Source organism: Syzygium oleosum, unplaced genomic scaffold (genome assembly GCF_021117445.2).
Source record: "Syzygium oleosum isolate NSW1041296 unplaced genomic scaffold, Sole_v2.1 Sole_v2.05, whole genome shotgun sequence".
Taxonomy (NCBI): domain Eukaryota; kingdom Viridiplantae; phylum Streptophyta; class Magnoliopsida; order Myrtales; family Myrtaceae; genus Syzygium; species Syzygium oleosum.
The window spans coordinates 11,590,912-11,603,003 of NW_026607489.1; the positions used below are offsets into that span (position 1 = coordinate 11,590,912).

The 12,092-nt window shown below is 40.9% G+C and overlaps 2 protein-coding genes across 2 annotated transcripts; one reads left to right on the plus strand and one right to left on the minus strand.

Moving 5' to 3' along the window:
- Positions 1-4,170: 4,170 nt before the first annotated feature.
- On the minus strand, positions 4,171-4,850 carry LOC115678425 (uncharacterized). Its single transcript, XM_030601821.2, has one exon. The coding sequence runs from the start codon at positions 4,662-4,664 to the stop codon at positions 4,356-4,358; it is 309 nt and encodes a 102-aa protein (XP_030457681.1). The 5' UTR covers positions 4,665-4,850; the 3' UTR covers positions 4,171-4,355.
- A 1,284-nt stretch (positions 4,851-6,134) lies between these two features.
- Positions 6,135-9,541, plus strand: LOC115678477 (peptide deformylase 1A, chloroplastic/mitochondrial). Its single transcript, XM_030601879.2, has 4 exons — positions 6,135-6,695; positions 7,978-8,067; positions 8,165-8,232; positions 8,830-9,541. The coding sequence occupies exons 1-4, from the start codon at positions 6,204-6,206 to the stop codon at positions 9,074-9,076; spliced, it is 897 nt and encodes a 298-aa protein (XP_030457739.2). The 5' UTR covers positions 6,135-6,203; the 3' UTR covers positions 9,077-9,541.
- Positions 9,542-12,092: the final 2,551 nt, after the last annotated feature.

A 12,092-nucleotide genomic window follows, 5' to 3' on the forward strand; every position in this document is an offset into this window, starting at 1 on the left:
TCAGAAAACAATACAATTAACTGTGTTATGGCTTCGCGAATGGTGCTACTGGCAATAAATTTTGTTTACAATATTGTCCTTACTTGAAATTACTTGGCCTTTGGAAAATATAATAAGGTAAAAAATAAGTCAAAAATTTCGACCAATTTATCAATATCAAATGAGCAAATTTGAGTGTCTTTAGCCTTAGCCATTATTACATCTTTTATTTTGGCAGGCTTTAAGGATCGACAAACGTAAGGCTGGTCGAGCACCACTTTTGCCACAACAAATGTAATATTTTCATTTTGGTCAGATTTATCCTCTGACTCATATTTTTCCACGAAAAGCAGGTTTCATGTAAAGTTATAATGGTTATCTTTCTCTGTCCTGAAGTTGTTGCTAATACTTAGACACTTTTGTTGCCCATTGGAATAAATCGACAAAATCTTTGCTTTCGAATCGTTCTCTAAGATTGTATTTCAATTCATTGAAAACCAAATTTTCGAATTCTTTCTCGGACGATGAAGCACGGCATCCATTTCTAACCTTTTTTAATCGAGCAACAAATTGATTGACTCGTAATTGTATTGATAGAGTATGACCAAATTAGCACTTGATACCTAATTATCATCCTATGGAATTATCTTTCCATCTCTGCGCAATCACACACCCAATTAGGTAGTAAATTAGTGTACCATGTAAAAACAGTGTTCTACAAAGACAAAAGAAATAACCTAAGTCTTAAAAACTCATTTGTCTCTACTTGTCTACACTACTTTATAAATTGACCAATGTGTTTAGGCCCCGTTTGGTTCAGCATTTAGAATACTCATTTAGGCTCTAAAGTCCCTTGGCCAAATGCAAATGGTGTTTGGCAACTTTTTTTACTCACTTTGGGGAGATGCAATTGCATTTCCAATGCTCGTCAAGGGACTTTTGGCCAATGCAAAGTTGAAGGTGCCTTGGAAAGTTGCATTTTCGGAATGCAACTTGCACTGTTCATCATCCCCACACAGCAGGTTCGCGCGGTCGGTGACCACCGCTTGGGGGTCGCGCGACCCCGGCGACCGCCGCCTGAGGTCATGCAACTCCAGGCGGTGGTTGCCGAGGTTGTGCGACCCAAGCGCGTTGCCTGGGGTAGCCGAACCTCGGGCATCGCCCGGGTCGTGTTGCCTGGGTCGCGCGACCCAGGGCGTCGCCCGAGGTTCGACAACCCCAGGCGGTGGTTGCCAAGGTTGCGCGACCCAGGCGATGCTTGAGGTCGCGCGACCTCAAGCCGCCTCGCCTGAGGTTAGGCGCCGGTGGCCGGCGACCAAATCTGGCCGTCGGCGGTTGGCCGGCGACTAGATTTGGCCGGCGGTGATGGCCGGTGACTGAGCTCCACCGGAAACTTTTTTCTAAAAAAAAAAATCAGCAAAAGTCCTTTACAAAATATGGTTTTTACCAAACGGTATTTAGGTCAAAGTTGCTTTCAAATGTGATTTTAAAAAACACTTACCAAACACTGCTTGCATTTTGAAAAACCCCTTTAGCCCAAAGATATTTGCATTCCCCCAAAGGCATTCCCCCAAAGTCGAACCAAACGGGCCCTTAATGGTCGATTGTTCACCATTGCCAGTAAAAATGGCAAATTCATAGATTTTAAAGCCTCTTGGAAAAGGCTAATTATCAACTCATTCAAGATGTGGTTTCTTGTAAAGAGGAATGATAACACCCTGTTTAACCCTAATCGTTGTGGAACTTATTCAATAAACTATGCCAGGTTCAATTGTGGATTTGGTTGACCATTTTGTTCCCTAGGAAAGTTTTCCCTCTCATGTTAGCCTTCTTCTGCTGCTCGTTTAACGGCTAAAGATTCGGAGTGCACAGCCCTATCACTGCCATTGAGATTGTAACTCGCACTATCATTAGGCTCTGGACGATTCCTTGTTCTTGGCATCTAAATTTCCTGAAATCGAACCACAAGTTGTCCCACTGGGTTTGCCAAAAAAAAAAATGTTTCATCGGAATTTAGTTAATGACGAATTAATCTTTCACCAAAACTCATTCTTCGGTTTTTATTAGATAGATACGGGTTGTATGGCGACTCGGACGGGAGTATCAATAATCACAAGGAGCGACGATGACATTCTGTCAGAATTTAATAAACAACAGGACAATGGCTAAAAGATGTGTTGCTGAAATTTAATAAACAAAGAGAAATCTTGAGATTACAACTAAGAAAGGGAAATTAAAGATGATTGAAAGAGTGCATTGATAGAAGATAATGGGTTTTTCTCATGATTGTTGAGGCTTTACAATGAACGCACTTGGAATATTTATAATCGACGGTTACATGGTTACTAATTTAAATAAATAAGGCGTAACTTTTAAAGTTGGAAAAGCGCTTCTGGTATTCGAGATTGAATGGAATATCTATTGCCATTCGATGGAATAACTTGTCTGTCCATTGATTAGCAAATATTTTCTTCAGTAAATCTGTGTTAATGGGATTGTTTATCGACTTTCGCAGTTCCAATCTCGTCGATTCTAGGAGATCCAAAGTGTGTTTTTATGTCAGACTCAATCCAAAAGGCAAAAAGAAAGAGCACTTATCAGATAAACTAAAGTTGGTGAGGAACAACAATATCTATCGAGGATCAATAGTTTACTAAAATTCAACTAATCAATATCAAATCAACCTCACTAGTGACCAGTTACAATATTTCAGCCATATCAACCCCAAATCGGTAAATATATTCCTAAAAAATAAAGACGAAGCAGAAAAACAACATCCGCAAATTTTACGTGAAAAACTCATTGCAGGAAAAATAACGAAGCCGCTAAAAAACTTCCGCTAATCACTAAAAGTAAAAAAAAATGCATAATAGTTCATCCTTAGTTACGTAACCAGAGGCTCAACACATCAACAATACAACAATATATCATTAACATAAAAGGTAGATTAACAGATAAGTGAGAAAACTCTAAACACTGTCGGAGAAATTGAGAGACAAATCGGAGAAAGGTTTCAATTATTAAAACCATTCACTTTGTAAGGACAATCATAGTTGATTCCGACAAGATTTCACAGTCAAATCTGAATCGATTCTGATCCGCTGTCTCTCTCACTCTTTTTTTCTTTTGTTTTCTGTTTCTTGGAAGGCACCTTTTTCTCTCTCCACACTATGAAGGACGTTCAGCCCTCCCTTTCTTTTCCTTTCATGACTTTTCTTCTTTTAAGATGTATGAGGCGGACCCAACCCATCAAACTACTCATGTCGATATTATCAACTCGTGAGAACCTTTAACTTTGGTGAGCATTCTTGCAATATCCTTCGATTTTTGTGGTTCACTATGGGGAGAAAGAAGTAGAGAAGTCGCCACTTCTTTTCGAATGGTAGAGCACATAATGTTTTATCCCATGTCCAAGAGATGGGTCGAGAAGCCAAAAGGCCAGTTCCTTTTAAAGCAGCCCCATCGACCAGCTAGTGAAACCACCCATGCTTTCTTTTATCCATAAAGGTGATTGCCATTTACATAACATCAAGTTCTTGTTCGAGTGGTCATTCATTGCAATCTTTTTTCTTCTTACAAATTATCTTTCTTTATCTTCTATGACGAGGCTTGGTATAAAGATGGATGTTTTACTTTCTGATTTTATATGATCTCTTTTTGCCGAATTCTACTTCAATTTAATCGCTACCGTAATGTTGAGCCTCATCGGAATATGTATTCTATTTCCCTATTAGGTAAAGCACAAGACCGTCCCACGACCTAATGACGTAACTTTGTTCGAGTCTCAATGTAGTTGAGATGGGTTGGGAACTTGATCATCCTCGACCCCTTATTTCCTATCCTGACTAAAGTTAGCCCTCGATCGGAGGACGAGAGTTCGTGCGTTTCTCAAATCAATCTAATGCAAAAGTTTGTATGATCCGTAAGTTATAAAATGCTGTCGTTTTTCAAGTCAAAATTTGAGAAATTGCACCCGGAAAATATTCTAGAGATTTTCTCTGGTACACGAATGGGATTGATAGATAAGCGGCTCAAATCCCTACCTCGACAACAAAATATCCATACCATCAACCATCAAGGCATCAAAGAAAGAACCAAACAGTCTATTTTCCTTGACATATCAAGTTTGTATAGTATGTTATGTGCTCATCAAAACTGGTGGAAAAATAAAGGGGGCAAAACTTGGTCATGTGTAAAAAGAACCAAATGAAGGTTGTGTTCATCACTATACTCTTGTAGGTAGTAACTAATCAAAAAGGGTGTCCCCCTGCAACATGCATGAGATTTCAAGATTAAACAAGAATCGAAAGTTTACAGAACAAATTGAATAATTGTCCAGATGGGTATGCACACACACACAGATGGAAAGATTAGTGTCAGAGCCCTCTTGCCAGCATTTTCTCATAGTTCTCAATGGACTCGAGCCTTTGGATCATCAACTGTTGCCTGAACTTCTGGATGAATGCTTCCGCGCTTTCATTGATGTCCTCTGTCGTCTTCCTCTCCAGCTTAATCATATTATCGTCCTTCTTTGCCGTCCCTATTGCCTTCCTTTCGTTCGCCGTGACGAAGCCATGATCGTCCTTCTTGTTCCTGAATAGGATGTTTTCTCCTGCCTGTTCTTGTTTCTTCAGCCTCTGGTCTTCAGATCTCGGAGGAGGAGTTCCTGGGCTGATCTTCTTCATTCTCTAGTCTTGCTTAGCTTCTTTCCTTATGCCTCTGATCTTGTATTATTCTGACATGAGGATGAGGAGACTTTATCTCTGCTTTATCATGCTTTTGTAAGTTTCATATTTATAGAGGAGATCTGGGAGAAGGAATATTCTCTGAGTTTTAAAATCGATCTGGTTCCACCGTGCTTCCTTTTCTTCGTCAACCGGTCTCCCCTAGCATATTACTATGCGTGTGTATAAACCAAGATGATGTTATTCATATAACTAGGGAATTTGGAGAAACTACTATGCATTCGTAAACTACAGCTTTGACCACGCAGCTTGTTTTCGTCGATCCTTTACCGAATAATTTGAATTGATTTTCATACCCTTGTTCCTAAATTCATCCAGGAAAACGTGAAAAAAGAGAAATTAGCCAAGGGAGACCATGATGCTGAAGAAGCGACCGTCTTTGCTGACTTGGTGCCGAAGCCACCTAACGAGAGTTATCAAACATCATCACCCACACGCATGTGGCTTTTAGACCATTCAATTCTTAAAGTGCGGCTCAAGGCATGGTCCTTGGTTAGGCACAGGAAGGTCCTCTTCTCTCTGCCTAGGCGCCATTTTTGGCCGAGTCAAAAAGAGAGAGAAAGGAAAAAAAAGTTAATAGCTTGCGCCTTTGTAATAACTTGAACTCATATACCCACATAAAACACGCTTGGATAGTATATTATGTTTCATCCCCTTGGGGATAATCAGAAGTTTTCTAGGCTCGCATTGTATTAGAAAAAGGGGCTTGGCATCTCTGCCTAACTCTTAGGGGATTGCTTCTCTTTGGGGAACTCTTAAACGAAGCTTGCTTGGGCAGGTCGGTTTCGTTGCAATGCTCATCTTCATCTTTATCCACTTTCACATTACATGGCAAAAAAGAAAAAGAAAAAACTAGAGTTTTAGGAGGATAAGAGAGGTTTGCACATGTGGAGCATTGAATGTCTATGTGCATGACAAGCCTTCGTGCATATGGGTTGACCTGAATCGTGGATACGGCATCACTTGTTAGGTCTCTGTCTTTCCTTCCTAGGGAAGGAGTTCCTACTTCTTAAAAGTCTTATTTTGAATTTTTGGGACCGTGTGCAACTGAAGGCTTGATCATGGGTTAGTAGCTAAAACGGGCTCGAAAACCAATTTGGTGATGGGGCGAACTCCGGATCATTAAGTTAGGTCGGACCTCATGATTCGCCCTCTCCCTCCCTCTCGATAAACATCTCTATGTCGAGATAATGTGATTCGTTCAATTGAGCAATAGCGTCGGTCGGGACCTGAATTAGGCCGATGAAGAAAGGACGAGGCACGAAATTGCAGCCCGATGCTCCTCCCGTGTCGAGCGACATTGTCTCCCACTCTCCCTCTCTTGCTGATAAGTGATGATCTCAGTTGTCAAGTTGCCGACTGTAAATCTTGCTAAATCATTTGGGTATGAATGTTAGAGAAAGAGGGAGAGATGGACATTCTTCGGCCCGGCCCGAACTAGAATGCAGGCCCGCCGAGACTTGTTCGGAGACGGCTACAATGCCGCTGCAGAGTTTGTCCGACGGTCTCTGCTTGGTCCGACCGAACTCCCCCACCCTTCTCCCCGAGCAAAACATGGAGTCCCTCCACAGAGCTTCACTCCAGCTCCGCTTGCTCCCTCTCTGTCTCTCCTCACCTCCCTCGAGAACCCTCGTCTACCGCACGCTGCTCGAGCCCGCGGCTCGGCAGCTCGGCACGGACTCGCCTCCCAAGTTCAGCCTCGTCTTCACGCCTCGGAGGCGTTACTGCAACTCCCCTTCGATTGCGAGGGCGGGATGGCTTCTGGGTCTCGCGGGGGACAAGAAGAAGAGCGCGGGCCTGCCCGATATCGTGAAGGCCGGCGACCCAGTCCTGCACGAGCCGGCCCGGGAAGTCGACCCGGCAGATGTCGGGTCGGAGAGGATACAGAAGATAGTCGACGACATGGTGGTGGCGATGAGGAAGGCCCCCGGCGTCGGGCTCGCGGCTCCCCAGATTGGTATTCCTTTGAAGGTCGGTTTGATTACGAACTGTATACGTGTGTGTCATTGATGTTTTGGCGTGGACACACTGGGCAGCGTGGTATTTCTGTTATTGTTGATGAATTTGCGTAGTGGTGGTTCTTATTTTTGTGATGATGCGCTGTTAGTTGCTGAGTTTTCTCCTGTGGTGTTGTGTCATTGCAGTTCGAGATTTCGTTCGTAGTGGCTTTTCTGAGGTTTACTCTCCTAGGACCTGACAATAGCATTGTTCAATTGTCAGTTGTGATTCTCTCAATTTGGGGCATATGCATTTCGTAGGCCCTGTGACATGACCACAGGAAAGAGGATCTTGTTCTTTGCCTTTTTATCTGGACTCTTAAGGAAGGTTTAGCAAGAAAGTCGAACCTTTTACTATGGATAAAGAAATCTTGTTACCCGACCACACGGTGCATATAGTCCCTTGCTTCTAATCCTGTTGGATGGTAATTGTGAAGGTTCCTTCGGTTTTGCTTCTCGATCATCTTAGCAGAAGTATTGCTAATGTTGCTTCTGTCTACCACATTGTGCTCGATTAGATTAACCGATACTTTATCTCGCACCTTGTTTGCTTTGCAAGTTATTGTTGTCATCTTCTTGCAAAATGCTGAAAGTTTACCGATTCGCTCATTTGCTGTAGTTTATATGTCAAGGTCCTTCAACAAAACCATCATAATGGCTGCAAGCTGTTCCCTGGTTGCAGCTGAAATTTATGCAATATAGTGGTTTGGGATTGGTCTTATATTGTGCAAAGGCAATTGCTCTTTGCCTGATTAAGACTTCTTCTGTAGTGGACACTTAGTTAAATTTTTCAACTTTGGGAAATTTGATCCACCATGTGTTGTGACCAGAACAGCTAAAGGAGGTCATCTTCAAATGGAGGCTTCAGGCAATGATTGATCTGGTTAGCACCAAGAATTTTTTGGGAATATTAGTGGTGGAAGCAATATCTTCTTCATGAAGTAAAAACTATCTAACAATGAAGTTCAAACCTGAGCAGATTGGAAATAAATTCGAATGACAAATGTACCTAGGATGACGGTTTACAAGCTAATAATTTTTTTTTTCTAAATTTGATTGGATATGGTTGTTGGAACTCCAGACTAAATCAATGCGTTTATTTACGGAAAATTTTGCGATAAAATGACAAGTCTTGACGAGTGCATGTGGTTGATTGCATGTGTTCTGCAATCCCAAAGTCATCTAATATATCATCCAATTTGGTTGTTGTAGAAATCAATCTGCTATTATAGGGTAGTGATCTTCTTGCTTTGCAGATTATAGTGCTAGAAGATACCAAAGAGTACATAAGTTATGCACCAAAGGAAGAGACTAAAGCACAAGATAGGCGCCCATTTGATCTCCTGGTATGAGACAATTTTGAGCTGAACCACATCTCACCTATTTATTTTACGGACAACAATCTTACTTGGCTTCTGTGATTTGCTGGTTTTCCTGAAACAGGTAATCTTGAACCCAAAGCTAAAAAAGAAGAGCAATAGGACCGCCCTTTTCTTTGAGGGCTGCCTCAGGTGATAATCATGGTTTGAGAACTGGTGTCTTAAGCATAATTTTTTCATTCTTCTGTGATGGTCATTCATTCATGGAATGAACTAGAAATGTTTAGGGGTCAATTGATTTTCTGCTTTAGTACACATCAAGGAAAAAGGAAAGAAAAATCTTTCTTATGGCATGACATTGATAGAAGGGATGGCAGATATTAAAATCACTCCTTCAGAAAGTGTCTTTTGATTACTTGAAAAAAGTGTCTTCTGATGTTTGAGCTTGTTTTCTTTTTTTATCTATCAGAGAAAAACACCTGCCAAGACTTCCTGTCTGAAGGGCACTGTCATTGCCAAAACTACAAAAAAATTTACTGAGCATGAGAAGTATGAGATTTGTGCTATTTTTCAATAGGAGAATAAGAGTGCTCCTGTGGAAATCTGACTTGTAAAGTCAACTCAAGAAATATTTGTAATTTGACCAGAACTCCATAGATCTGCTAGATGCTAAAATGCATGTTGAGATACAAATTTCATTAATTTCTGATATTTTTGTTTTCCCTTAAAAGAGGAAAACTTTTGCCTTTTTGACTCACATTGTCTGCTGTTTTCTATGATACTTTTCAGTGTTGATGGATATAGAGGATTGGTGGAAAGATATCTCGATGTGGAGGTTACAGGATTGGGTCGCGATGGTAAGCCTATCAAGGTTGATGCTTCGGGTTGGCAAGCTAGGATATTACAGCATGAATGCGATCATTTGGACGGAATTCTCTACGTGGACAAGATGGTTCCAAGAACATTCAGAATTGTGGAGAACCTGGACTTGCCTCTAGCGGACGGGTGCCCCAGACTCGGTGTATGTGGCTCATGATCATAGCCAAGTAGGAAGTCAAGGTTCTGAATACTCAAACTCAACCACATTTGTTTTATTGCAATTAACAAGAGCCATGCATGATGCTGGGAGGAATCATTCTCGGATCACAATCACATAACTTGGATATAGCTGGTGTCTTGAGGATGTGTAAGTGTGTGCCGTCATTGGTTGTGCATGTGGAATAAGATTTAGTGAGCAGCGATCCTTCCTATTCCAGCGCATGAGCACTTGGGTTGAGTTATTCAGGTAGCCCATTGATATTTGAGGATGCTGCAAAAGCTAAGAACTTGAAAATCTTCTGCTGTTATGGAATTCGTTACTTCAGTTTTGATCCGCCAATAATTGTTTTAGTTAAATAATTTTGTGTAGTCTTTCTTTTCTTTTGTAATATTTGCGCTGGTAATAATTGTTGTGATACTTGCGACTTCCACATGTTTATGAAGGTTCTTTAACTGCTGGTCATATGCTCGATCATTCACATTTACTGTGAACAAAGAGATAGTATTGCACAACTAATATTCATCATAGAAAAGCTTCTTTCATCATCTGGAATGGATGGTCAATTTCCAAAGTAACCCATCTAATGAGATTCCAATCTAGGAAATAGCTAAATTTACTAGAAATGGTTTATAAATTGGTTTACTAAATGATTTGTCAATCTATGATTGATTCTTGAATATGACCCACTTGTTTAAAAATCGTTCATTGTCCGACATATCACTTAGTAAGCCAATTTTGTAAACTGGTCTTAATAAGCCTAGCACTTCTCATCCAGTCTAACGAGATTAGGGCTTTTTTCTCTGGTTTTGGCTGAAGACTGGGCATGGTTAATCCCCCATAAATCACAGAAAAACCTCATTAAGCATTTCTTTTTTTTTTTTTGCATAGGCTTTGCCATTATATGGCATGGCGTAGCCACTTGTGAATGGTACCTGCTGATTTACCAAACAGAAAGGAAATACTATAGCAGTTCTGGAGTGTTTTTGGTATATTTAGCCTTCACAGCAAGAGCTTCGCGATTCAACGATGACTTCTATCTTCTTACCCTGCCGTTTAGAGTGGCCGGATGATGCAACTAGTCCATGTTGTAGCCTATAGAATATGACGCTTTCGATGATCCAATGTTTGATTGATCTTATCGCAGGTAAAGATGCACACCTCAACAAGATGGCTGGCTGGACCTTGCGCAACGGTCTAATGTGGCTGCTGGGTACACATGCACACATTGACCACATGGCAGACCAAAATATAAATTAAAGATCGTCGTGTTCGTGGCACTGTCTTGCACTTGCATTTATCATCGAAAAGTCCACGCTATAAAGAGAGACCCGTTTTTTCAAACTTGAGGGACCCTTTTCTTGTCGGTTGTTTTTGGACTGCAAATGCCCGAGCTCATCGTCTGGACGCGACTAGAGTTAGAGAAAGTTGTCTGTCCTTTAGAAGAACGCACACGCTGTTCATTAAAGAGGCAAAGTTGATCTCGTGCTGAACGGGGGGGACATTCATACTTGAGATTACATTGCGAGAGCAGAAGTCGTCCTCGAGGCTAAGAATGAAGTGGCTGTGATGCTCCGGGAAAATAATCCAAAAAGTTGTAAACCTGATGCATTTTTGCCAATTTAATATTATATTAATTGTGCTAATTGAGTTATAATCCTTTTCACATTTTATTAATTGAGTCTATCCGGTTAATTTTGATCGGAAATCATTGATGTGGATGCCGGTTGTTTTATGTGGCTTGGCCGGCGCTGACTTTGACAATTTTTAATAATATCTTAATATTTTTTCAATTTTTTTTTATTAATTCCCTTTTTTATTTTCTTCTCTTTTCCTTCTTTACTCTTTTTTTTTCTTTTTTCCTTTTCTCTTCTTTTCTTTTTTTTTTTCCTTTTTTTTTGCCTCTGCCAGCCCTCGCCAATGGCCGGGGAGGTCACCGCCCCCTGGCGAGGACTGTCCTTGCCTTGATGATGGCCGGCGGAGGGAAAAAAGAAAAAACATGAAAATATTCAGCACTCAATTGGCACAATTAAAATGTTTATGACTAAATTGATAAAAATGCAATAAATTTAGAACTTTTTGGACAATTTTACTGTAACTTGGGTGTGACCAAATGCACTCATCTCTCTCTAACGTGAAGGTTTTTTCTTTTTTCTCTGTTTTGAAGATAAAATTAGGGGAACTTGGTGATAATTGAGGGATTGGAAGATGGTGGTGGAGTCTTTTATTGAGGTGGTCCATAGATGAGTCGTCCTATATCATACCCATCACATTGATTGATCCATTATGGTTTTGACACTTTAGTGGGGGGTTGGCCCCCTCATGGTCCTTCATCTAGGTCCCCTCATTCACCATTGATGATTTTACTTATAAAAAAAGGAAGAAGAACAAATCAAGATAAAGAATATTCCCACAGTCTCTCCCACTTCTCTATCTCCTAAATTTCCCCAATTGAAAGGAGGAGAGTACAGCAACTTTATCGGCATACCGTTAATTTTCTCCATTTTCTGAATAGAGGAAGAACTCGACCGAATGTTCATAAACCAGAAGAGAGAGGAGGAGAAGAAGAACAAGAAAGAGGAGAGCTTGAGAGATTGCAAATTTTAGGAAAAAATTGGTCAAAAACATTGGATAATCTCTCAGTTTCCTCTGCTTATTGCAGCTTGAGCGAGAATGACGATAAAGATGATGCGACAGAGGAAGAGATGGTCGTGATCATTTTTTCTGTTTGGAGAGTAATTGGTGGGTACTTTGCTTGGCATCTGTCGTCCCTACTTCACATGTTTCCCACGGTACGAGTTGGCTTTTGTGTCTCAAGATCCTTCTAGGACTGTGTAGACGTTAAAAGGCGTTGGGGATCACATCATCTGATTGTCCTGAAACTACCTCGGAGCTAAAATGCGCAGCTACACGAACACTAAGAATAGGATGTGTCAGAGAGGAGCCTTTCTTGTTCGAGAAAAACACCAACTTTGCTCAGAATGTCATGGAAGATCTTAAATATAGCCAGCAATCG

Coding starts and splice junctions, on each gene's coding strand:
- LOC115678477 (XM_030601879.2), top strand. CDS start 6,204: ATGCCGCTGCAGAGTTTGTCCGACGGTCTCTGCTTGGTCCGACCGAAC. Junction 6,696..7,977: donor AGATTGGTATTCCTTTGAAG/GTCGGTTTGATT, acceptor CTTGCTTTGCAG/ATTATAGTGCTAGAAGATAC. Junction 8,233..8,829: donor TTCTTTGAGGGCTGCCTCAG/GTGATAATCATG, acceptor GATACTTTTCAG/TGTTGATGGATATAGAGGAT.
- LOC115678425 (XM_030601821.2), bottom strand. CDS start 4,664: ATGAAGAAGATCAGCCCAGGAACTCCTCCTCCGAGATCTGAAGACCAG.